Here is a 26,953-nt window from a genome sequence, read left to right as displayed (position 1 = left end):
TTGCTTTGATTACGGCTTTGTACACTTTTGGCATTCTCTTCATGAGTTTCAAGAAGTAGTCACCAGAAAAGGTTTTCACAACGCAGGGGAAACCTGTCAGGTTTAATAAGAGGGATTTCTTGCTTTATAAATGGAGTTGGGATCATCAGTTGTGTTGTGCAGAAGTCAGCTGATAGTCCTACTGAATAGACTTTTGGAATTTGTATTATGGCTAGAATAAAGCAGCTAAGAAAAGAAATTACTTATTACTTGGGGGTCCCTGCCCCACGATCATCAGTTGTATCCGAGGAGTTTTAGAAGGCGTGAAATTCTTGACAATCACTATATTAATTCATATAAATATATCTGATGTCTTAGGACAGTGATGAAGAACCTTTTAGCGACCGAGTGCCCAAACTGCAACCCCAAACCCTCATTTATCGTGAGGTGCCAACCAAAAATTAAAGCATTAACTTTGCTCCCTGTTCTTCAACAACTTTCAATCATACGGTAACAATCTGGGTCTGGTTTTAGAGTCTAAGTATTGTAACTTGAGTTATTGCAGGCAGGAATCGTAGTCAGTAAAGCTGGAGGTCGGAACACAGTAGAGGCTTAGCAGTACAGAGGAGCAGGCTGGTATCGTAGTCAGGAGGAAGCCGGAGGTCGTTGCACAGAAGATCAGCGTCAGTATTGAGGGAGCAAGCAGGTATCGTAGTCAGGAGGAAGCCCGTGGTCGTTGCACAATAGAGAAGTCAATCGCAGGAGAGATGGAAACAATCTAGACTACAGGCTGGAAGAACAATAATCTTGCAAGGATCTATATCATAGTTTAACATCATAGATGTATAGGCAAGGCTGGGTTTAAATAGGAAGTCCAATTTAGGAAGGAGTGGAGCTAGGAACTGGAACTAAGGAACTGCAAGTTGGGCCTTAGTCCGCTGGGACGTCTCAGGGTGAGTTCGCCACCACTTACCTAGTCTGACAGCTAGCGCCAAGCCTGGTTGTGGTTGCGCAGTTGGACAGGTACTGACAGCATGGTGATGAAAGAGTGCTTTGAGCATTTTATGCCTACTTTGTTGACTTTCACAGTATTGGCTGATGCTCGGAAATGAATGCCCCTTGAATGAAAATTTTTGTGTTTCCGTTTTTCCCACTTTTCAAAGGCCATGTATTTCTGTTAACAACACTTTATGGGAGTTTATTATGTATATTTATGGATTTTACTGTGTAGTCCTACTGACACCTCTCCTTTATACTTTGGATGAGTACTATCACATAAAACCAAATTAATATATGTTTTGTTATGCTTTAATGCCATAAAACTAAAAAAAATACCGAAATCTTTTGAGAAAAATGCTGCATATGTTGACTGAGTACTTTTTTATATACTTTTTTGTAGAGAGCTATATAAGATGTCATTTTAATTTCTATCTTTTGATAATTTTTTAGTAAAATTATTATGGGTGGTGAAATACAGGCGGTCCCCTACTTAAGGACACCCGACTTACAGACAACCCATAGTTACAGACAGACCCCTCTGCCCACTGTGACCTCTGGTGAAGCTCTCTGGATGCTTTAAAATAGTCCCAGACTGCAATAATCAGCTTCAAATTGTCTGCAATGAAGCTTTATTGATAATTCTTGGTCCTATTACAGCAAAAAATTTGAAACTCCAATTGTCACTGGGGCAAAAAAAAAAATTGTCGGGAACTACAATGATAAAATATACAGTTTCGACTTACATACAAATTCAACTTAAGAACAAACCTACAGTCCCTATCTTGTATGTAACCCGGGGACTGCCTGTAATGGAGGTTCAGGGTTTTTTTCTCCTGTTACAGTTTTCACCGTAGATAAAAAACATTTGTATATTTTGATAGATTAGCATTTTGTGATATATGCATACTAGGATAAAACATATATAAATTTGGTTTCCTCATGATCGATTGGACCCAAAGAATACTTGACAGGTGTCATTTGGAAAGCATGGTAAAATATTGCAAGTTTGTTTTTTCCTGCATTTTTTATGTCTTGTTTCACAATACCTAGCATGGAATTTGAAATACTGTCTCTAGGATGTACTTTTTTTTATGCAGAAAGCAAACACTCATAATTCTCTGTACAGGGAAAAATAAAATAGTTATGGATGGATAGTGAAAAGTAGAAAACAAATGAAAAAAAATAAAATAGCCTGGTCTTTGCAGACGATCCATCTCTGATTTGGTTCACTAACAGTTAACCCGGTGTGATTGATCGTTCAGAACATGGTCTTTAATACATGTGTTAGAACAGTGTTGTCAGATAATATTGCGCTTTTATACGCGGATCATAACATTTTGTTGTCAATAAACAGTGTCCAGTAATACCTTGATTGTAAAGGTAATGTCACAGTATTGTTTGGTACTGCAATTTAATACATTGTAATCATAATGATCAATCTTCTAAAAGCACATCCAGGTACAACCCATTGACAAGCAGTAGTGATTAACGCTAATTTCCAGGCTGAATCTGTACTTGCTGTAGCTTCAAATAGAAAGTAAAGATTCTGTTTGGCTTGGGTGTAGTATGTAAAGCCTTACTTATTCATTCCTATTTTGTATATTAGCATTTTTATTGAAAATAATATTTGAGACTTATTGCAATGCTTTTTTTCCAAAATATCTTTACTGTTTGGTATAGTTAGAAATGAAATCATTTACTGTGTTAGAGTCAAGATCTTATTTGTTAAATAAGTTTAATCTTTTTTTTTAAATGCAATGTTTCCCCTTAGGAGGTAGAACAAGATGTGAAGAACTTAGAAGACTTACAAGATGAATATGATTTTAAATGTAAAACAGTACAAAGCAGAGGTAATACATAGTTCTTTTTAGCTTGTATTAATAATAAAACATGCACTGTGTACATGATCAGGGTTTGCTGTGATTTTCTTGTGAAATATAGAATATTTATAAATAGTAATACATGCAGATTCATGAATTTTGCTGGTTATTTAGTGTGGAGAGTTTTCATCTACTTTCAAGCACCTTCTGGGTCATTAGCAACCACAGACGTGTCCTTTTGTAGACATAGCTTTGATTGGCTGGGCTGCACATGTGGCTTTGCATTATAAGAGCAGGGTCACATGTGCAGATGCAATTACACAGTAGACAACTAGGGACAGTTTGCTATTCATCATATGGTCAGTCAGCTAAGCAGGGACTTGTAAAACAGAAGCAATTGCCTTGGAAAGAGCACTTAGTTTTATAGAAGAAGTTTATATTAGGAAAACGTGACAATCTCAATAATTGCCCTTTTAAGGGCACTGTGAAGAACTACATCAGTGCAGGAATATTCCAGACTGGATGGGAGTATTAACATTTACCATCACCCAGGAAAGTCTTGAAGGTCCTGTCTCTGTATAATATTCAGCCACAGAAAAATCATAAATCAGCATCAATGACATCTTGTTTGCAAAGTTGCTCCTGTCAGAGAATATTGTGCTTTAATATGTGGTTCAGAACATTGTCCTGAAAGAATATTGAGATTCAAATGGATTTTCTCCCCGGTAACCTCCGCCAGCTCAAAAGAGATGAATGGAGCAGAACAGACATGCGCAGCCGTCTGCTCCATTCATCTCTGGGAGCAATAGGCAGAGTTACATTAGACCCCCTGTTCTTGTGATCTTTGAAGGTCTTTATCACAGAGTCTCCCACCAATCACCTATCCTGTGGATAGGGCCTAACTTGATTGGTGGGAAGATTACTTTATTATGTATTCCAGAAAAGTGTTGTTATATAACTCCAAAAGTGAGCTGGACATTATATACATAGAGAGAAAGGCATCCCCTTCATAGAATACCACCCATACATGAAAATAAAAAAATCTGCTCAACAAGATTCTAACCTCAATTTCAACAATCAAATACATTACTAATCTAAACCCTGCATTCCTGGGACATGAAATTAAAAAAATGTTCAATTTCCACATTCGAAAAAATGTGGAAATTGTTCAAATTCAACATTCGAAAAAATGGGTCTGAACACTCAATGCTTTTAACCTTAGTGAGAGGAAGGGTGTGTGATTTTCCCATTGCTTTTTTTACTGCTTTCAGAATTACTAACTGGATCTAAACACCCATAGCACTTTTAACTGCAGTGAGTTCATTCATACATTAATCATTCTAAAATCATATTTTCTTTATCAAAATGTGCCTGGGCACATGGAGAGAGCAAATGATGTCACCCCATCTCCAGCTTTATTTGCTGCCTGTGAGAGATAGGCTGCCTGTGAGAGAAACAGGCTATCAGTGAAGAGATAGGGGGTGTTACTGTGCCTCCCACACATTAAAGAGCTAGACTGCTGAATATTAAAATGACTCATTGGATGCATCTCAGGTCATTTGCATACAGCTTTAGGATCTTATTGTTTAAGTTTACAGGCATATAGATGGACAATGTAGGGATAGGGGCAATGCTTTCTGAAAGCAGTTTAGGAAAATATATTTCGTTTGGGGGAATTGACCCCTTAATGACCGCCCTATAGGCTTTTTATGGCGGTCATTAAGGGTACTTCTTCTGATGCGCCACCTTTCTATGGCACTAAAAACGGGATTGGAAAAATTCTGATCCCGTGTGTTTAACCCTTTAGACACTGCACTTCCATTTTGTTTTAACCAATGTGAAACACTTAAAGGGTTAATAGATTTAAGAGAGCGGTATAGATGGCCGACCATCGAGAGGGAGTGTTGCTGTTCCAGCACAGCAGGGATTACCTCTCCGATGGTGTGGGAGAGTTTTGGTGCTCTGAAGATGGCTTGGGGTGCCAAATAGGGTGCTGTATCAGCAGTCGGAACAGAGCCATGTAGAACGCGGCCATGCTCGATGCCCTGCCCCCAGAAGTCTCGATTTCCCTGAATACATAGCTGTTAACATTGTGATTACAAATGTTAATAAGTGAGTTAAAATAGCTTTGATGCAAGTGTAAATTTGTGTTAACGCATGAGTTTATAAACTATGTGTATACTGTATGTTAAGAGTTAGCTAACAAAAGCAGTGTTAACAAATATGATGTTAACTAACAAATTAACATTGTATTAACTTGATCGTTCTGTAAACGGCATGATGACGGTATGTAATCAGGCAAATCTTCTCTTGTCATCTGTTGTGATGCTGTTCTTGACAATGCATGTATTACTGCAACAATATAACCTCTCCAGGACGTTACCATCATTAGGAAGTACAATTTGTTACGCAAAAAAACAAGCCCCCACACAGCTCTGTACACAGAAAAATAAAAAAGTTATTGATTTTTGAAAGTGGGGAGCAGTAAAAAGATTACAATTTCTTTGGGATAAAGGTTTGTGGTAACCGAGGCCACATTTACACGTGACATTTTGGTTGCGTTTGGAAACTCAATCCAAAGGCTGCACTCATGATCACATATTTCAGTAACATTGGGGCTTATTTACTAAGGGTTGCGGATCACACTTTCGTTGAACTGTTCACGGTTTTCGAGATTTGTGCAGCTTTGACAGGTTTTTAACAGGGGTTTGCACTGGGATTGTGTCGCACGCGACTGAATTGTGGCGCAGTTGCACTGGCTTTCATACGACAGAAATCGGGGGCATGCCGTCAGACGATCCAACTGATTCGGACTGAATGCTTCTTCACCTGAATAAAGGACATTACACTTTTCTAACAAGTGGGTGAGTGCCGTTACTTTCTTCTACGTGTTGATTCGGACTGAGTGCAGGATTTAAGTTTCAAATTGTCGCAAGACAATGCACTTACATACATCAGGAAGAAAAAGGTGAACTCTGACAGACCTGAGAGGGGAAGGGACATATGCAGGATATGCAGCCGCACGATCTTGGTGAGTCACGCCAGAGTGCATGATTGTTGGACAACCCGTACTTCATGAACTCCAGCGGCCAGGTTAGTAAATGTGCCCCATTGTGTATCCAATACGTTAACTGAACGCAAAGGAAAAGCAATCTTACCTCAACATGTGATTGCAGGTGGAGCCTTTGGTTTTTGTTTCAAAATGCAACCAAAATGCCACGTGTGAACGCGGCCTCAGGTCCCTACAAACACGTCATGGCACCTGAAAACTATCCTGCCCTACAATAGCTCAATAGCTCCTTCCCTTCTGCACCTTGCCATGTGCCCTGACAGCGGGTTACATCCACATATGGGGAAGAACCTGATCAATATATTCCTAGATGCATTTTCTACTTTTATTTAGTTCATGTGGGTAAATTTTGCAGCTAAATGAATGTATTAATGATAACAATTAATAACAAGCTTCCTACCTGCTGTTGCTGTTCAATAGTTTGATGGGTAAAGTTAATAGAAAGGGGCGATATGTGGTGGGTTTCTATTAACAGAACTTCCATGACCCCTATAGAAATTAAATGAAGCCAACACAGAGCTGAGATATTGAATGGGTAAATGTTCGTTAGTAACTATTTGGGTAGTAAGACTATCAGTTTGAAAGACAGAACATTTTGAAGTTTGAAAATAGTTAATTTATTCAAAATGTTTACCAAATTCACCTTTTTTATAAATAAATTCAAAATATATCAACCAAAATTTCCCACTAACTTCCAAGTACAAAATATCACGTCAAAACAAACTCAAAAACAATTGGGTAAGTTAAAGCGTTCCAAAGTTATAACCAGATAACGGTTTGTCCAGTATGGATCCCTAAAAAACTGTTCAAAGTAATAGGGGGATATTTATCATACGCTGGCGCCCGTGCGCTTCTGCCTCTTGATGTATCGGGCTGCCAGTTGCGCAGCGTTTATCCTACATAGAAAAAACACAGCCGGCGACTTTTCACCTATGAAAAGTCGCCGGCAGCAGCGAGTGCGCAAGCGCGGGGACAGTAACGCCCCGCGCCGGCCCACTCCTGTCCGGCCGCGCCCCCCGCTCGGCCGGCCGCGTCCCCCCTTCACGCCCCTTCACGCCCCACTGGCGTGAAGGTGGTGGATTGGGGAAAATAATCGCAAAAGCTAGCAATAAGCTAGCATTTGCGATTATTTCAGGGCCTCTGCGCCACTGGCGGTGAGCAGAGGTCCTGATAAATATGCCCCATAGACTCTATTTTGAGCGAGCTGATTTGGGAAAAAAAGGGCTAGGATGAAATTTACCAATACCTGTAGGACAGTAGAACAAGGGGGAATGGGAATCCCATGGATCCTCGGTTATTATATTGCAGCCCAATTAAAATTTTTAGTTAGTAGACGCAACTACGATGCGTATCATAGGTTAGTTAGCTTAAGCGTAGGAACTAGGGAATCAATTTTTACATTATTAGAGAGCGGGGAACTTACACGGGGACAATATAGAGGTATGTACATTGCATGGTTGTTGAATAAAGTCTGGATGGCACTGAAAGAGTTATTAAATTTGAAGGGGATTCTCTCGTTTTCACCAATATGGGACAATTTTTAATTTTGAAAAATTCAGAACAATCACGGAGACGGATGTCTGGAGACAGAGGGGATTGAATTCATTGGCACAAATATGTTCAGAAACACATATGTTAAGTTTAGAAGAAATGCAATTACAATTTGGTAAAAGGGATAATGTTTTTTTCTTTAAATATTTTCAATTATATTACATTTATATAAGATCGGGTGATAGGAGCAGGTTTAAAATAGAGAAAAATAAGTGTATTGAGTTTCTGAGAAACTCTTTAGTCACTAAGAAAATCACATCACAATTATATAAAATGATACTGCATGAATGGACTAAAAGGGAAATAATACCCTCGAGTAAAAAATGGGAAAAGGTAATCGGTAATATGCCTAAGGAATTTTGGAAAAAATGTTATAAAGGAATTATATCTTCATCTATTTCCTGGAATCATAGAATGACTCAGTTTAAATTTGTACACCAGTTATATTATACCCCTAAAGCATTACATGATATGAATTTGAGGGAAAACTCTACTTGTCAACGTTGTTTGGCAGAGGAAGCGGATTTCATACATGTAGCCTGGTCCTGCCCTGAGTTAGGGAACATTTGGGGACAAGTTTTCCATTTTGTGGAAAAAGAACTGCTGACATCTCTCCCCTGTTCACCCCAAGTTGCTATTTTAGGTGTTTATGCATTAAACCGGCAGGAAACAAGTAAAAAACGGGTGATCAGTAAGATCCTCCTGTTGGCAAGACTGGGAATAGCCAGAAAATGGAGTAGTTTGCAACCCCCCACTTACATGGAATGGATTGAAATGATTAGAAAAGTTAAAGCATGGGAAAGAATCAGCTATTTGAGAAGGGGGTGTCTTTATACATGGAAAAAAATCTGGTTGGTAGGAGGGAGTAAATTTCAAGAACTATAAGAGATACAAAGGATAGTCTTATGGCCCCCTTCCCCTTTTTTTTTCCGCGTTTTCTTTCTGCTCTCTAGGGGCTGGGCAAGGGTGGGTATGGGATGGGGGGAGGGAGGGGTTGGGTGAAAAAATAACCATGTTACTACGCTTGGTAAAAGAATTGTACTGTTGTATTATATGTGAACTCTAAATATGTATGTTTTTATCTTTTGTATACTGAATGAAAATAAAAATAAATTAAACAAAAAAAAAAAGTTATAACCAGATAAAATCACACATGCTGGTGTTGAAAAATAGGCCTTAGTCATCAAGGCGCAAATGAGCTTTAACTAAGGGGTTAAAGTAACACATTAACACATTGGGGCACATTTACTTACCCGTCTGCGGAGTTTCCCGAAATTGTATTGTCCGACTGGAATTGCACTGTGCTGCGATTCACTAAGATCTTGCGCCCCATATCCTGCATGTGACGCTTCCCTGCTCAGGTCTACCGGAGTTCACCTTCTTCCTCCTGGTGTATGTAAGTGCATTACCTTGCGACACAATTTTAATCTTAAATCCCGCGCTCAGTCCGAATCAGTCAGATTTTCTGACGGGCCGCCTACCGATTTCTTTAACAAAAAAAAAGCCAGCCTGTCCCAGCAGTGCAAATTCCGAAAATGTTGGAAAAACCAATGAAATTGCATCTGCGGACCCTTAGTAAATAAGCCCCATTGTTCGTTGGTGAAAAATTATTGTTATGGTCTTTTGACTATACAATCATAAAATAGAATTAAAGAATATAAACTTGCTGGAGTTTTTGTGATACAAGTATCTCGGTTTCAGCAGTTGTTTACAGTGTTCAATCATAGAGGAAAAAGAAAACAACAGTGTAATATAAAAATTCTGTCTTCTTCTGAAGAACCTTTATTTCAAGTCATATCCAGTAAAACATAGCAATCATTTTCCCAAAAGTGTGCACAACGAGGAACCAAAGCCTACGTGTTTCTGGTGCTCAGTGCACCCTTAGTCATGGTTAATCTCTCATTGAATGCACTGGGGTAATTAGCTTTCCCGTGCAAGACCCAGATCACCTGACCCAGGAGTAGCCAAAAAGCGCAGCGCACAACATACACAACATACTAATTAAAATACACAACATACTAATTAACAAGTTATTAAAAGATAAAGAGAAAATAATAAAATAAAGAAATGATCCCATTATATCAAATATGGGCAAATTTATCAAGCTGTCTGAAAGTCAGAATATTTCTAGTTGCCCATGGCAACCAATCACAGCTCCCCTTTAAAATATTCTTGAGCACTGGCAAATTGAAAGCTGAGCTGTGATTGGTTGCCATGGACAACTATAAATATTCTGACTTTCAGGCAGCTTGATAAATCTGCCCCATATATATATTTTTTCATAACACATATGTTTCTATACCTAGTTACTACATGTGTTCCAGTCCGGAACTTAGTACTTTGGCTATAGCAAATCAGATGTAAAATGTAAGAGTTTAGCTCGGGAGACACAACATAACGACACGTTGTCACGAGATACAATCACCTTCCGGACAATACTGAAAAATAGAAACTGCAGCTTCGCCACACATCTCCCACATAAACCCAACAACAAAACGAAATGGCACCCCCTCAGTACTGATCCGAAGACTATCTGGGTAAGCATGTTTTCTACTCGTAAAGGAGAATACAAGCCGAAAACACACACACCCGGGGATGATGGTAACTTCAAAAAGGTTAATAATGAAACATAATCTCATGTCTATGATTAAGACCTTTTGGAAATCTTGTATCGAGGCGAAAGATCCAATAGGCTTCACAATCCTGTAAAACCTTGGGTCTGTCCCCTCTCCTCTTTCTTGCCACCACCCGACAACCTTTATCCAAAATTTTAGTTATGAGTAAAACAAATTGAATCATTGTTACATGATACAACAACCTATAGACTTCTCCCCTCAAATCCAACTGCAGCTTTCACAAAAGAATTGTTTTCTCTTGTGGATGATGGCATTGCACTAGGGGTATTAACTGAAAAACAGGGTGAGTTTATAAAGAACAGGAATCCCGTTACTCCTATACTCCATGCACTGCCCAAGATCCACAAGAGTACGGTTTTGCCCCATATGAGACCGATAGTTTTGAGGACAGGATCTTTGAATAAGCGTCTTTGCCAGTGGTTAGACATTCATTTACAGCCCCTGGTTAAACGCATCCCGGGTTACCTACAAGATTCGACTGATGTTTTTCGATGCATGAGGAACATTGAATTGACAGCTGACTCAATAAAGACAGCTGTGATGTTGTTTTATTGTATACTTCCATCCCCCACTTAGTTGCCATGGATGTCCTTATATTTCACTTGGATAAGTACAGTGACTATAGTACAGACTGTAAACTCTTTATTAAGGAGATTACATGGTACCTTATGACCCATAATTTTTTTGTAATTGAACAGGTATTTTACCTCCAGACCAAGCGGGTGTCAATGGGGGCAAAGTTTTCGCCCTCATTGGCAAACCTGGTCATGCCGTTTTGGGAAGAACAGTTTATTTATGTTTCCACCAATCCTTTAATTTCCTCTATATGCTAGAATGGCAGATACATCGATGATCTCTTGATTATATATGGAGGGGAGGTGTATCTGCCGTGCCAGCGTTTTTGGAATAGATTAACAATAACACTTTAAATCTTAAATTCACAATGAAGTGAAGTTCATTCTATCAAATTAAATTCTATTGAATTGAATCAAATTCTATCAAACTAAGCGGATAATATAGAAACGTATACCAATTCTTTTTGAGGACATAAACTTGTCCAAAATTTTGGATATAGGTTGTCTGGTGTTGGCACGCAAAACGAAAACCATAGGCAATCATGTATCGTCAAGCATGTTTCGATCAAAAGAAAAAAGTAATCATACATGGTTAACTAAGAAAGGTTTTTATAAATGTGGGATATACCCTTGCAAGACCTGTAACTTTGTATCACCAGCTAAGTATTTCTTTAGTTCTGGAGACAACCAAAAATTCGCTGTTAACAGCTATTTAAACTGTAATAGCGATTTCATAATTTATTTAGTCAGTTGTACATTATGTCACAAACCATATGTTGGATGTGCTATTCGCAAATTTAAGCAGAGATTCCTAGGACACATAATGGACATAAACAATTGGTTTAAATTTAACACAATGAAACATGGGGACAAAAAGAAAAATCTATCTGGAGTGTCATGCCTTTCATTGAAGTACACCATGGCAGATTAGCTTCTCTGCATGCCATGGTGAGCGAATAAATACAACTATTAGTAAGGGGAGGGGACAGATCCAAAGTTTTATGGGATTGTGAAGCCTATTGGATCTTTCGTCTCGGTACAAGGTTTCCAAAAGGTCTTAATCATAGACATGAGATTATGTTTCATTTTTAACCTTTTTGAAGTTACCATCATCCCCGGGTGTGTGTTTTTTTTGGCTTGTATTCTCCTTTACGAGTAGAAAATAGGTCTTCGGACCAGTTCTGAGGGGGAGCCTTTTCATTTTTTTTGTTGGGTTTATGTGGGAGATGTGTGTCGAAGCTGCCATTTCTATTTGTCATCATTGTGCGGAAGGTGATTGTATCTCGGGACACCGTGTTGTTATGTTGTTGTGTATGCTGTGTCTGTCCCGAGCTAAACTGTTACATTTTACATCTGCTGTGCTATAGCTAAAGTACTAAATTCCGGACTGGAACACATGTAGTAACTAGGTATAGAGACTGACAGGACTAGATATTCTCTCTATAAACACATGTGTTATGAAAATATATCTATGTGTCTGTTATGAATATGTCAGGATTATTTCTTTATTTTATTATTTTCTCTTTATATCTTTTAATTTGTTTATTAGTATGTTGTGTGTTTTGTCTATTATGTTGTGTGCTGGGGTTCGTTCCGCTCTTTGCACGGGAACGCTATTTACCCCAGTGCATTCAATGAGAGATTAGCCATGACTAAGGGTGCACTGAGCTCAGAAACACACAGGCTTTGCTTCCTCTTTGTGCACACTTTTGGGAAAATGCTTTCTAAAGTTTTACTGGATCTGACTTGAAATAAAGGTTCTTCAGAAGAAGACAGCATTTTTATCTTACACTGTTGCGGAGTTTCATTTTCTTTTTCCTCTACTATTGAAGTTCTACACAAACGCAAGTGTGAATCTCCAGCACGTGTGGAAGCAAACGAACGGTGAGCTGTATAATATTTTTTGTTTGCGTTTACAGTGTTCCTTGCATTCAATTTTATTAAAAGCTAATTTTTAGCCTTATTTTAAATGATAATCACATTAAAGCACAATTTCCCTTGTGTTTCTTTTACAGAAAATGAACATAACGCACAAAGCGAACATCTTGCACAACACGAACTGAAGCAAGAAAAATTGGTTCTAAGAAACATGTATATTGCTATAGCTATCAAAAGAAAGGTATGCGCATAGATATTTTTACATATTTAATGTAAAAAAAAACCCTGATTTTAACTCCTTAATTACCACCATATTGATATTATATAGCAGTCATTAAGGGTACTTTTTCTTACATGCCTGTCTACAGCAGCACAGCAATAATATATAATCCAACCACTCTTTGCTGATGCTGAGTGTATTTTTATTAAAGCAAGTATTGGAAATTTACTTGGTGACGTTTCGGCCCCAAAACGGGCCTTTGTATAACACTGTTAACCTGTTAACGCTCAGCGTCCGATATATCGGACGCTGAGCTCAATGACTTAGCGCTCAGCGTCCGATATATCGGACGCTGAGCCCATGCCGGTTCAGCTCAAGATCTGAGCCGAACCGGCATCGGGAAACATGGGGTGCCGGCTGTGACTGATAGCCGGCACCCCAGTGTAACACCCGCGATCGGAGTTGACTCCGATCGCGGGTGCTTAACCCGTTAAATGCCGCGGTCAGCGCGACTGCGGCATCTAACATGCCTCTGGGGGGTCTTTCCCCCACGATCGGCCCACCCGAACCGTTTTCGGGGGGCGCCGATCGTTGCTATAGCAACTCTGGGGTCCGATCTGGACCCCAGAGTTACCTGCAAGAATTGCCAGTAAGATGGCGTCTGTGACGTCATCTTACTGGCACAGTGCCAGCCTATGCAAGTGTATAGGCTGACACTGATAATACTCTGCAATACATGAGTATTGCAGAATATTATCATGAACAAGCAATCAGAGGATTTCTTGTTCATGTCCCATGGTATAAAAGTGAAAAAGTAAAAAAAAAAATGTTATTCAATAAAAAAATAAAGTAATAAATCACTAAAAATGCCCAAAACCCCCAAAACATATAAAGAGACATATAACTAAAAAAAAAGTCTAAATCATAACAAAAACCCCACATATATAGTATCACCGCGTCCGTAACAACCCGTAGAATAAAAGTAAATCATTATTGAAACCCCACGATAAACGCCGTAAAAAAAACCTGCTATAAACCTTCCAAAAATTATGATTTTTAGCTATTCAATCCCACAAAAAATGCTATAAAATGTGATCAAAAAACCATGTGTACTCCGACATGATACTGGTGCAAAGTACAACATGTCCCGCAAAAAATAAGCCATCAACCAGCTCCGTAGCCAAAAAAGTAACAATGTTATGCCACTTGGAAGGCGGCAATACATAAATGATAGATTTTTCCCCACATTAGGGTTTTCTTTGACAAATTTAGTAAAACGTAAGAAAATATATTCATGTCTGGTATCCCCGTAATCGTATCGACCCATAGAATAAAGATAACATGATTATTAGTCTATACGGTGAACACCAAAAAAAAAAAGAGTAAAAAATCCAGTACAGAATTGATGCTTTTCTACTCCTGCCCTCAAAAAAAGTTCCTAAATTTTCAACAATAGGTGATACCAACCCCAAAATGGTAACAATGGAAAAAGCATCTCATCGCGCAAAAAAAATGGCATCACATGGCCCAAATAACGAAAAAGCGAAAATTTTATAGCCTTCAAAAGGGGCCAATGAGGAAACTAAAATCCTGGCAGCTGCAGGGCTCTCCCTTCTGCGTCTCGCTGTGCGCCCATAAAACAGGTAATGGCCACGTGTGGGGGGTCTTTGTACTCAGGAGAAATTGCAGAACAAATTGTATGGTGGGTTTTCTCTTTTTATATTTTGGAAATGTGTAAATTTTAGTGCTAAATGAACGTATAAGGGAACAATTTGACCATTCTAAATTTCACCTCCATTTTGATTCGATTACTATGAAGATCTCAAGGGGTTAACAATCTTCGTAAAAGCGGTTTCTGATAGCTTGAGGGGTGCAGATTTGAAAATGGGTTGGTTATATAGGGGGTTTTGATGCTAAATATGTAAAATTTCATTCAAAACTGTATTTATCCCCAAAATAGTCAATTCTGAAAATCCGGAAAAGCGCTATTCGATTTGTAGGCCGCGTGACATCAAAATAAATTATCCAGACATATCAGCAATTATGAAAATGTAAAGTAGACAAATGGGAAATGTTATTCAGCAACTTATTTAGGTGGTAAATCTATCTGCCTGAAAACGCAATGATTTTGAATTTTTTTTTGTAAATAAACGCAAAACTTATCAGCCAAAATTTACCACTAAAATGAAGTACAACATGTGGGGAAAAAACTATCTCAGAATCGTTTTGATAAGTAACAGTGTTCAAAAGTTATAACCATATAAAGCGACGCAGGTCAGAATCCAAAAAATCGGGCTGAGCCTTAAGCTACAAAATGGCTGCGTCCTTAAGGGGTTAAACAGAAAACAAGTAAATCATTGTATGGTACATGACATATAGAAACAAATAAATATCGAAGGGATCATATCGCAATAGCTGTCATAATATAATAAATTGAACATCACAAAGAAACTTAGAATATAGATGTGTTGCTAGATAGGAAAACTATAACAATGGTATAATAAATCAAAGATCCTAATGGACGACTGCACGGACAGAAGAAATCTCATTGAAGTATGGTTGAAAAGTAGAAGTAGAGACAAACAATAGTTACAAGGCTGTAATGTGTGAATAGATTATTCTGGAAGCAGGCAGGCACAGGATATGGACAGAAGCATGTCTAGAAAAATGTGTTGTGGTCTAATGGAGCTACTGGCTATTTACATGTGGGACCCGTAGAGGCGTCTCACCTGGAATGGGTAAGTGATTGTTTTGATATTTGCAAGAAGTACAGATGAAGCAGTGAATAAAGGACTCAATATCTGTAATTTGCTCTTGTTAGGCTGACCCGTCAGTTGCCTACTATCCCACCTCGATGCGTGTTTATGTTTACACAATGTTTGCATTTCTGCATATTTATATGCCATTTGCAGCGCATTTGTGTTTACGTGGCATTTTGTTTATGTTACATTTGTATCAGATTTGCGCTTTATGTGGTGTTTGTGTTGCGTTTATATTGCATTTGCATTTACATAGCATTTGAGTCACATTTATGTTCACTTCTGCGTGGCGTTTGTGTCTACTTGGTTTTTTCGTTACGTTTTCATATCTTTTGCATGGTGTTTGCATTTAAATGGCATTTGCATTTACATGGCATTGGTATGGCGCTTACATTAGGTCAGTGGCGTAACTAGGAATGAGTGGGCCCCATAGCAAACTTTTGCCTGCCCCCCCCCCTCGTCCCCACGCCGACCACAGCACTTTCTCCTAACCCCTGCCCATTTTGAACATATACAACATATATAGGGTTTTTTAATTGTAATTATACAGTTTTAAAAGTAATTACAATAAGGGGTTAGAAGTTATGCAACAAACACCTAAAAGGACCTACTTCACAAATAAAATGCCCCAGCAGCCTCCATTTTTCAAATAAAATGCCCCAGCAGCCTCCATTTTTCAAATAAAATGCCCCAGCAGCCTCCATTTTCAAATAAAATGCCCCAGCAGCCTCTTTTTTAAATAAAATGCCCCAGCAGCCTCTTTTTTTAAATAAAATGCCCCAGCAGCCTTGCCTAACAAGTAAAATGCCCCAGCAGCCTCCATTTTCAAATAAAATGCCCCAGCAGCCTCCATTTTTAAATAAAATGCCCCAGCAGCCTCCATTTTTCAAATAAAATGCCCCAGCAGCCTCCATTTTTCAAATAAAATGCCCCAGCAGCCTCTTTTTTTAAATAAAATGCCCCAGCAGCCTCTTTTTTTTAAATAAAATGTCCCAGCAGCCTTGCCTAACAAGTAAAATGCCCCAGCAGCCTTGCCTAACAAGTAAAATGCCCCAGCAGCCTTGCCTAACCAGTAAAATGCCCCAGCAGCCTTGCCTAACCAGTAAAATGCCCCAGCAGCCTCCATTTTCAAATAAAATGCCCCAGCAGCCTCCATTTTCAAATAAAATGCCCCAGCAGCCTCCATTTTCAAATAAAATGCCCCAGCAGCCTCTTTTTTAAATAAAATGCCCCAGCAGCCTCTTTTTTTAAATAAAATGCCCCAGCAGCCTTGCCTACCAAGTAAAATGCCAGAGCAGCCTCTCTTTACAAATAAAATTCCCCAGCAGCCTCCCTTTACAAATAATAAACTTATATACTCACCCTCCGGTGATCGAGTCTTCTTACCTGTGTCTTCACGACCAAAATAGCGACTCGGCTCCTCAAGCTCCTCCATGCTAAACCGCGCGCCTCTGGTCACGTGAGTGACGTCAGGTGGCTTCAATCACATGACAAGGGGCGCGCAGTGCATCCTGGAGGAGCTGGAGGAGCCGAGCCTGGAGGAGCTACGGACAGTGGGCGGACCGGACAGCCGACGCAGCGCTGGGTAAGAAAATTAGAGGGGGCGGGAACAGAGAGTCCGATCAGGAACAGAGGGGCAGGAACGGGGCAGGAACAGAGCGCGTTGCGCTGAATAGCAGGGCCCGGGCGGAGGCCGGACTCGGTTGGGAACTGCAGTGCAGCCATTGTGATTGAGCTGCCGCGGGCCCCTGCGGCTCATGGGCCCCGTAGCAACCGCTACGGCTGCTACGGCGGTAGTTACGCCACTGCATTAGGTTTACACTGCATTTGTGTTACCTTCACATTTCCTTGCGTCTATGTAGCTATTGTGTTTTACATGATGTTTGCATCACATTCGCGTTTCTGTGACATTTGAGTTTCCGTGGCATTTGCGTTGCATTTTCGTTTATGTAGCTATTGTCTTTTTATGGTCATATTTATGGTTACGTGGCGTCATATTTATGGTTATGTGGCATTTGCATTTATGTGCCGTTTGGCAGGTTAACCGGTTTTCCCGTTTTTTCATTTCCATTTTTCACTCCCCACCTTCAAAAATCTATAACTTTTTTATTTTTACACGTAAAAAGCTATGTGACGGCTCGTTTTTTGCGTAACAAATTGCACTTCATAGTGATCGTATTGAATATTTCATGCCATGTACTGGGAAGTGGGAAAAAAAATTCCAAATGCAGTGAAAATGGTGAAAAAACGCATTTGTGTCGTATTCTTGTGGGCTTGGAAATTACGGCTTTCACTTCACGCCACAAATGACGCATCTAATTTATTCTTTTAAATTTGTATAGGTTTTATAATGTTTTCATACATTTACAAAAATTAAAACCTCATGAACAAAATTTTTATTTTGCCGTCTTCTTCTGCTTATAACTTTTCCATACTTCGATGTATGGAGTTGAGGGTGGTGTCATCTTTTGCGACTTTTAATGATGATTTCAATGATATTATCTTTAGGACTGTACGACCTTTTGATCACTTTTTATAGAATTTTTAATTTTTTTTAAATGGCAAAAAAGTGGCAGTTTTGACTTTGGACGCGATTTTCCGTTACGGGGTTAAACGCAGTGAAAAAAAGGTTATTATATTTTTATAGATCGGGCATTTTCGGACGCGGCGATACCTGATGTGTTTATGATTTTTACTGTTTATTTATATTTATATCAGTTCTAGGGAAAGGGGGGTGATTTGAATTTTTAGGTTTTTTTATTATAATTTTTTTTTTACTTTTTTTTTATTTTTACTATTTTTCAGACTCCCTAGGGTACTTTAACCCTAGGTTGTCTGATCGATCCTACCATATACTGCCATACTACAGTATGGCAGTATATGGAGATTTTACTCCCTATACATTACAATGTGCTGAATGGGTAATTGAATTGTAATGAATGGGTTAACCCGAAGTAGCTTCGGGTCTTCGTGAGACCCGAAGCTACCATGGCGACGGGTCGCCGCTCCCCACGTCACGGGAAGCGGCGATCCTCGGAAAGATGGCGGCGCCCATGCCCAGCTTTGCCGGCGGCGATCAGCAAGAAAACACCCGCGATCGGTGCCGGCACCGATCGCGGGTGTTACCGGTAAGCCTTTGCTGCAATATGCAGCAGAGACTTACCGGCTATGGAGAGGACTCGGCCCGCGAGCCCTCTCCATACATCGGAACGGAACCGGTTAAACCAAATGCTGTGTAAGTATTTATGCTTACAATTATTCTTGGTGTTTGCATTTATTCTGCAATTAGATAATGTGCACGCTTTATGTTGCATTTGCAACACGTTCACTTTTTACATTGAATTTCATTGTGTATATGTTTCATTAGTGTGCCATTTGAATCATATTTGCATTCATGTGGCATTTGCATTGCGGTTACATTGCATTTGCGTTTATGTGGTATTTATGTTGCATTTGCGCTTATTTGTGGCTTGCACTGTACTTGCGTTTAGGTATGTGTGCCATTTGTTCTTACATGGCTTTTGCATTTTGCATTTACATTAATTTGCCGTTTACATTGTGTTGGCATTTACATCGCATTTGCGTTTACATTTACATGGCGTTTACATTGCATGTGTGTTTTCAATGTGTTTGCATTTACACAGTGCTCACGTTTCCAACATATTTCCATTGGGTTTACATCCCGTTCAAATCTTGAATTGTAACATAGCTTTTTTGTAAACAAGGTGTAAATGCAACGTTAACCAAATGTTAGCAGAATGTTAACACAGTGTATGAACACAACATCTAAATGAGCATAGAGAGATCACACACGGGCCCACATTTATCAAAAACACTTGGTACAGTTTGCCTGTGAAGTGCGCACCAGATTTATGAATTGTGGTATACGTTCGTCATGAATCTGGCATTCCCTGCACTGTACCCACAGAGTGCACCAACTGTTTTTTGAACACCGCATGATAAATGTGGCACACAGTCTGATTGTGCACCAGAACACCCCTTTCTGTGCATAATTTTGTGGGGGCTTTAATAAATGTGGGCCCCTGTCTGCCACTAATTGGGCAGTATGAGAGAAGACTAGCATATCACACGCCCCAAGGGGGCTATATAGAAAATTCAAAGTGCCCCTGAATATATATAGCAACCCCTATGGAATGGTATATCTAATCTACACATGTGTGAGGCGGTAAAAGGTCCTCTTTAAAGGGGTTCTTCATGAAAGAAAATTCTCACATTTCAATCAGGTTAACCCAATAAAGATCATTTTAACCCTTTACTTTCCAATTTTACTCAGTTTTATTGCTGTTTTAGCCCTTATCCCTCATCTGCCCTTATCTGCTCAATGCAAAATCCCATGGTATGGGCGGAGCCTCTCTAAGCAGACACATTATGATCCATCTAGTTTTGTGGGGTGACAATGTGGTTAGATTATCAGGGTACAAGGTGTATATGCACTTTCATCTGGCTTCTGACATACTAGCACACTGACACATAGAGAGGGAGATGAGACAGATCAGAGATGCATCAGATGATTACACAGATGTTGATAGACCATGATAGACACTCAAAGCTCTACTACAATTCACATATGAATTGTATATTGAATACCCCTTTAAACATGTATTCCAATAAAAACAAGATTTTTACATAAACTCAGGATAACAAAATAGCACATTCTCTAATTCACTGTTATTAACAAAAACACACAGCATTTCACATATATAATTAAAACATATCTCTATTAGTCCTGGTGTATACAATTTTGGTTGCCCCAGGATCCAAACCCTAATTCAGAAGTTGGACAGGACACATTTTTCTCCCGCCTATCACTGCAGTGAGCTCCTCTCTGCCTCCTGACCCTCCCCCAGCAGCATGAGGAGAGTAAATCTACAAGCTACAGAGAAATAATGCCTTTATCCAGTGGAGGTGGAGGGAGGCACAGAAAAGGTATACACTGAGATAGCAGAGCTGAGAATGTAATTGTGTGTTATATGTCATGGATCTCATCAATTACCTCTCATGTCTCTTTTTCTATGTGTCAGAAACTAGTGAATGTTCAGAAGCTAAATGAAAGTGTATATAAACCTGGACCTTGATAATCAAAGCACATCGCCAGTGCATAGCATCTCATAACACTACAGAGATCATGAAGTGCCTGCTTAGAGAATCCCCACCCACACTCTGGAATTTTACACTGACCAACACTGAGTTATAGAAGCTAAAACAGCAATAAGTAAAATTGTAAAGCAATGGGTTAAACATTATCTATATTGCCTAAACATCTCTAAGGAATTTAAATTTATAATTTTTTTTTCACTGGCAAACCCCTTTAAGGGACAGTGAAACCCCTGTACACCAAACTATTATAGATCCTCCAGACATATTGTGAACTTCTTTATTCTGTACCCTTTGACCAGCCCTCTGACCTCCCTAAATGGCTTTATTCGCTTGACTTACCCACTCTGCTTGACGATGAGAGATGAATTCTAAACTCACCAGATTTCCTCAGTTAGGTATACTTGCTTCCTAAAAAAAATGCATGTGTTTTCCGTTTTTTGTCCGTTTCCTCCCAAAAATGATAATTATGATAATTGGGAAAAATGGACAAAAATGGAAAAAAAGGATGCATTTCCAAAAAAAATTGATGTGTTTTTTAACAGACTGCTTAAAAATGGCCCAAAACCAGGTTCAAAACCCCACGTGTGCCACCACCTTCAGGCTTCAGGCCCTGATGGGATAACAGGTGAGTTTACAAGGTCATTATAAGAAATCAACCATTACAAAAAAAAACCCTAGAACTACTCACCTCCGTTTCTCTTTATGTTCAACATTGAGAGAACAGCGCCAGGATAAAAATTAAGAGAAGCGGAGGTGAGTATTTCTGGAGTTTTATTTGTTTCTTCTGATGGTTGATTTCCTTTAATGACCTTGTAAATTTCACAGTTGATCCCGTCAGGGCCTGAAGCCTTTGAGGAAGCAAGTTTACCTAACTGAGGAAATCTGGTGAATTTAGTATTTGTCTCTCATCGTCAAGCATTGTAGGTAAATGGCACTGTTCTCCGCTAGTCTTGACACGCCAGGATCTCCTAGAAAAGAAATTTATAAATAGCACAGAGCGCGGGGATAAGATATCCTAAGTTCTGGGCTGCTTTTTATGCACGCCGAAGAGCGAAGGTGAGTATTTCAAGTTTAGGCAAATAATAATATTTAATTTATCAGATAAAACATCCTTCACCAGCTCCTATTTTCCCTGGTAGGTGAGACCAGGTGCCACAATCATCAGTGGTGCAAAGGACTGAGTCCACTGGCTACGGAGCTTTGTAATAGATACTTGAAACGAAGGGACGTCCAACACCAGTCTTTATAAAAGTGGATCTTTATTTTTACATATTAAAAGTTCATGACTGAGCAGACAGCCAGGCTGTCTAATATGTAAAAATAAAGATCTACTTTTATGAAGATAGGTGCTGAACATCCCTTTGTTTCAAAGTTATTTAATGTTGACCAAAAAATCTTAGCTAATGTAATGGCCAACATATTGACTGAGTGTAATCGCTATCTGGTCCATCCCTCCCAGGTAGGATTTGTAAAAGGGCAAGCATTTAGAAACAGGGCTTGGATATTATGTCTTTGACTGTGTGCCCCAAATGACATGTCTGCTTTATTCTTTGTGTCGGTGCTGTCACGGGGATACCAAATTTGTATAGGTTTTATAATGTTTTCATACATTTAAAAAAATTAAAACCTCCTGTACAAAAAATTTGGGGGGGGGATTTTGCCATCTTGTGGCGCTAATAACTTTTTTAGACTTTGATGTACAAAGCTGAGGGTGGTGTCATTTGCGACTTTTGATGACGTTTTCAATTCTACCATTTTTTCATCACTTTTTATTGAATTTTTTTTTTTTTAAAAAAGGAATAGTGAATATTTTTCAAAATGGCCAAAAGTACCATTTTAAACTTCGGGCGCTATTTTCCGTTCCGGGGTTAATCGCAGTGAATAACCGTTATTATATTTTAATAGATCATGCATTTTCGCATGCAGTGAAACCTACTGGGGGTCATTTACTAAGGGCCCGATTCGCGTTTTCCCGTCGTGTTACCCGAATATTTCCGATTTGCGCCGATTTCCCCTGAATTGCCCCGGGATTTTGGCGCACGTGATCGGATTGTGGCGCATCGGCGCTGGTATGCACGCGACGGAAATGGGGGGGCATGGCCGAATGAAAACCTGACGGATTCGGAAAAACCGCCGCATTTAAAAAAAAAATCTGTCGCGGAGCTTGCACTTATCTTCACTCAGCCCGGCTCGGTGAACTCCAGTGCGTTCCGATGCTTTTTAGCGCAGCAGCGCCACCTGGTGGACGGCGGAGGAACTGCCTTAATGAATCCCGGCCGGACCCGAATCCAGCGCAGAGAACGCGCCGCTGGATCGCGAATGGGCCGGGTAAGTAAATCTTCCCCAATGTGTTTATGATTTTTACTGTTTATTTATACGGTATTTATATCAACTTTAGCTAAAAAGATATGAGGTGCAGCACTCACCGATAAAAGCAGTCCATTTTATTTCAATCAGTAGCAAAATCCATCCGGTAGGACAGTGTACAGCAGGGGGCTTATATTTATATAAGTTCTAGTTAAAGGAGGTTGATTTTAAGTTTTAGGGTTTTTTATTATAATTTTTTTCTTAACTTTTTTTACTATTTTTAAGACCCCCTAGGGTACTTCAACTTGTCTGATTGATCCTACCATCGACTGCCATACTACAGTAATTCTTTGCTGCAATATATATTGATATCATCTCATTTCAGACATTATTACCACCTAAATTGGTTGCTGAATAACCTTTCCCATATGTCTGCTTTATGTTTTCATAGGTTTTGAAATGTCTGGATTATTTATTTTCATGTCACGTAGCTTCAAACATTGTTTTTTGGGGGAATCATTTTACTGAAATTTGAAATATATAATATAAGATATCCTCTTTACATAGACCAAATCTCCAACCCTCAAACATTCAGAAGCTTTTAAGAAGATTGTTAACCCCTTCATAGTAAATAAAAATCAAAATGGAGGCGGAATTTAGAATGCTCTGATTTTGTCGATAACACATTCATTTAGTCCTAAAATTTACACATTCACAAAAGCTAAAAAGAGAAAACTCATTTAAAATTTTTCATGCAATTTCTCCTGAGTACGGAAACACTGCACATATGGAAGTTAATTGTTATATGTGTGTACAGTGAGGAGCGTAAGGGCCATGCATCAGCCAGGAAAATGTATTAACTTTTTTGTGTGGGGTGGGGGGTGTAAAAAAAAAACAATTCTGTAATTGATTTTAGACTTTTTTTTTGGTGTTCACCATATTCCCTCAGAAGCATTTTAGATTTGATTTATTCAGTGTGTCAGTATGATTACTGAGATACCAAATTTCTACATTTTTGCTTACGTTTTACTAATTTTGTACGATGAACCCTGTGGGGAAAAGAATCTATAATTTTTGCATCACCGTTTTCAAGGTGACATAACTATTTTAATTTTTGGTCAATATAGCTGGAATAGAACTTGATTTTTGCAGGACGTGTTGTGCTTTACAACAGTACCAGTTTTATATTGATATGGGTTTTTGATCACTTTTTATTGCGTTTTAAGTGGTACAAAATAGGTAAAGATCATAATGTATTTTGGTGTTTTTTTTTTACAGTGTTCATTGTGAGGGTTTATTAATACTTTATTTTTTTTGTACGGGTAATTACAGAAGTGGCCATACTACATACCTTATTTACTTGAGTGTAAGGCGACCCAAATATAAGCCCAGGTCCCTAATTTTACCACAAAAAAAAAACAGGGAAAACGTATGGACTCAAGTATAAGCCAAGGGTGAGAAATTCAGCCGCTATTCTCTAATAAAATGTCCAGTGGTCTCCTTTCATCAATAAATTGTTCAGTAGTTTTCCCTTATCAATAAAATGTCCATTAGTCTCCATTCATCAATAAAATGTGAACAGCAGCACCTCCAATTAATATAATGTCCACAGCAGAGTGGTCCCCTTAGAGTAATGTCCACAACAGAGTGCCTCCTTCGAGTAATGACCACAGCAGAGTGCCCCCTTAGGGTAATGTCCACAGCAGAGTGCCCCCTTAGGGTAATGTCCACAGCAGAGTGCCCCCCTTAGGGTAATGTCCACAGCAGAGTGCCACCTTAGGGTAATGTTCACAGCAGAGTGCCCCCCTTAGGGAAATGTCCACCGCAAAGTGCCCCATCGAAAATAAAGTTAGTACTTACCCTCTGGCGCTGTCCCCCGTTGTCCTCTTCTGCCCGCAGCAAGTCTTTGAGTTCCTGGCATGGCCGACAGATGCACGTCTGTGCCGTCTACCAGCACAGAACTATGACGTCAGAAGGTGGTGTCATTACTGCGTCATAGTTTCACTGCAGGCAGATCACATAGTTTATCATCTACCGGCTCGGTCAGGAATCCAAAGAGGAGACCGGAGTACAGCGCTGGAGGGTGAGTACTAACTTTCCTTTTTTATATATACTCGAGTATAAGCCGAGCGGGGCTTTTTCAGCACAAAAATTGTGCTGAAGAACTCAGCTTAGACTAGAGTATATACGGTATGTGGGGTTTGTATGATTTGCCAGATGCGGGGGGGAAGGGGGCGGGAGTCAATCATTACTATGGCAGCCCTGGGGTCGGGACCCCAAGGCAGCATGCAGGCAGTGCCAGTAAGATGGCGTCTATGTTATTCAATAAAAAATACACTAATAAATTAATAAAAATGCCCCAAATCCCCATTAACACATGAAATGACATATAATGAGAAAAAGCTCAATATCATTACACAATCCCGACACATATAGTATCACTGCGTCTGTAATAACCTGTAGAATAAAATAAATAATATTGAACCCGAAGGATGAATGCTGTAAAAAAAACTTTTAAAAAACAGCCAAAAATTATGATTTTTACCTATTTATTCCCACAAAAAAATGCAATAAAAAGTGATCAAAAAAGCATATATACTCCAGAATGATATTGTTGCAAAGTACAACATGTCCCACAAAAAGCAAGCCATCAACCAGCTCCGAAGTCAAAAAGGTAAAAATGTTATGCCACTTGGAAGACGGCGATGCAGAAAATGATACATTTTGCCCCAAATTAGGATTTTATTTGGCAAATTTAGTAAAACATAAGAAAAAATATTCAAGTCTGGTTTCCCCTTAATCATATTGACCCATAGAATAAAGATAACATGATTATTAGGTTATACGGTGAACACCAAAAAAAAAACTGTAAAAAAAACCAGTACAGAATTGATGCTTTTCTACTTCTACTTCTACTTCAAAAAACTGTTCCTAAATTTTCAACAATAGAGGATACCAACCCCAAAATGGTAACACTGGAAAAAGCATCTCATCCCGCAAAAAAATGCCATCAGATGGCCCCAATAACGAAAAAGCTAAAATTTTATAGCCTACAAAAGGGGCCAATGAGGAAACTAATATCCTAGCAGTTGCAGGGCGCTCCTTCCCTTCTGCGCCTCGCTGTGCGTCCATAAAACAAGTATCAGCCACATGTGGGGGTCTCTATACTCGGGTGAAATTGCAGAACAAATTGTAAGATGGGTTTTCTCTTTTTATATTTTGGAAATGTGTACATTTTAAGGCTAAATAAACATGTCAATGACAATATTTGACCATTCTAAATTTCACCTCCATTTTGATTTACCGTAATTACTATGAATATCTCAAGGGGTCAACAATCTTCCTAAAAGCTGTTTCTGATAGTTTGAGGTGTGCAGATTTGAAAATGGGTTGATTATATAGGGGATTTTTAATACTAAATATTTAAAATTTCATTTAAAACAGTAATTATCCCCAAAATAGTCAATTCTGAAAAAACGAAAAAGCGATATTCAATTTGTAAACCGCGTGACATCAAAATAAATTATTCAGACAAAAAAAATTATGAAAACGTAGAGTAGACATATGGGAAATGTTATTCAGCAAATTATTTAGGTGGGAAATCGATCTGTCTGAAAGCACGATGATTTTGAATTTCGAAAAATGTTGTCAGGTCCGCTAGGGAAAATGCTGGGACTTCTGGTTCTTCTGGTGGTGCCAGCAGCGTTCTCCGCACCCCAGCGCGTATCCGCGCAATCTCCACCTCTCGTCCCGGGCAGCGGCTGCTAAGATCTCGCGCTGTCTAGGAGTTGTGTTCGGAACTGCTGGGACTTGTGCTACCTATGCTTGGTGCCTGGTTGTTCTGCACCATGAGGGGTTAATTCCCAGAAGCTGTCCAGCTCCTATGAGGTTCTGGAGGTGGAGTTCTGGCTGCATAAATTGCAGCTTCACTAGTCACCTGTGCCAGTGTTTGAAATCCCTTCTCCACTCGCTCTCAGCATTAGGTTTGACTTGCTCTGTATCTGTATCTCTATCTGTATCGTTGTGACCTCGGCTCGTTTT

General features: G+C 39.3%; 1 protein-coding gene across 1 annotated transcript in view; it reads left to right on the top strand.

Annotated features, from left to right (window-relative positions):
• STAT1 (signal transducer and activator of transcription 1) overlaps positions 1-26,953 on the top strand; it is a 176,087-nt gene that overhangs the window by 65,107 nt on the left and 84,027 nt on the right. The window contains exons 6-7 of the mRNA XM_072120887.1: positions 2,750-2,828; positions 12,646-12,749. Coding sequence (XP_071976988.1) covers positions 2,750-2,828; positions 12,646-12,749 — 183 coding nt within the window. The remainder of the gene's footprint in view (positions 1-2,749; positions 2,829-12,645; positions 12,750-26,953) is intronic.

The sequence above is a fragment of the Engystomops pustulosus genome, chromosome 8 (assembly GCF_040894005.1).
Source record: "Engystomops pustulosus chromosome 8, aEngPut4.maternal, whole genome shotgun sequence".
NCBI lineage: Eukaryota > Metazoa > Chordata > Amphibia > Anura > Leptodactylidae > Engystomops > Engystomops pustulosus.
The sequence above is the reverse complement of the archived record's forward strand: the minus strand, read 5'-3'. Positions and strand labels throughout refer to the sequence as shown.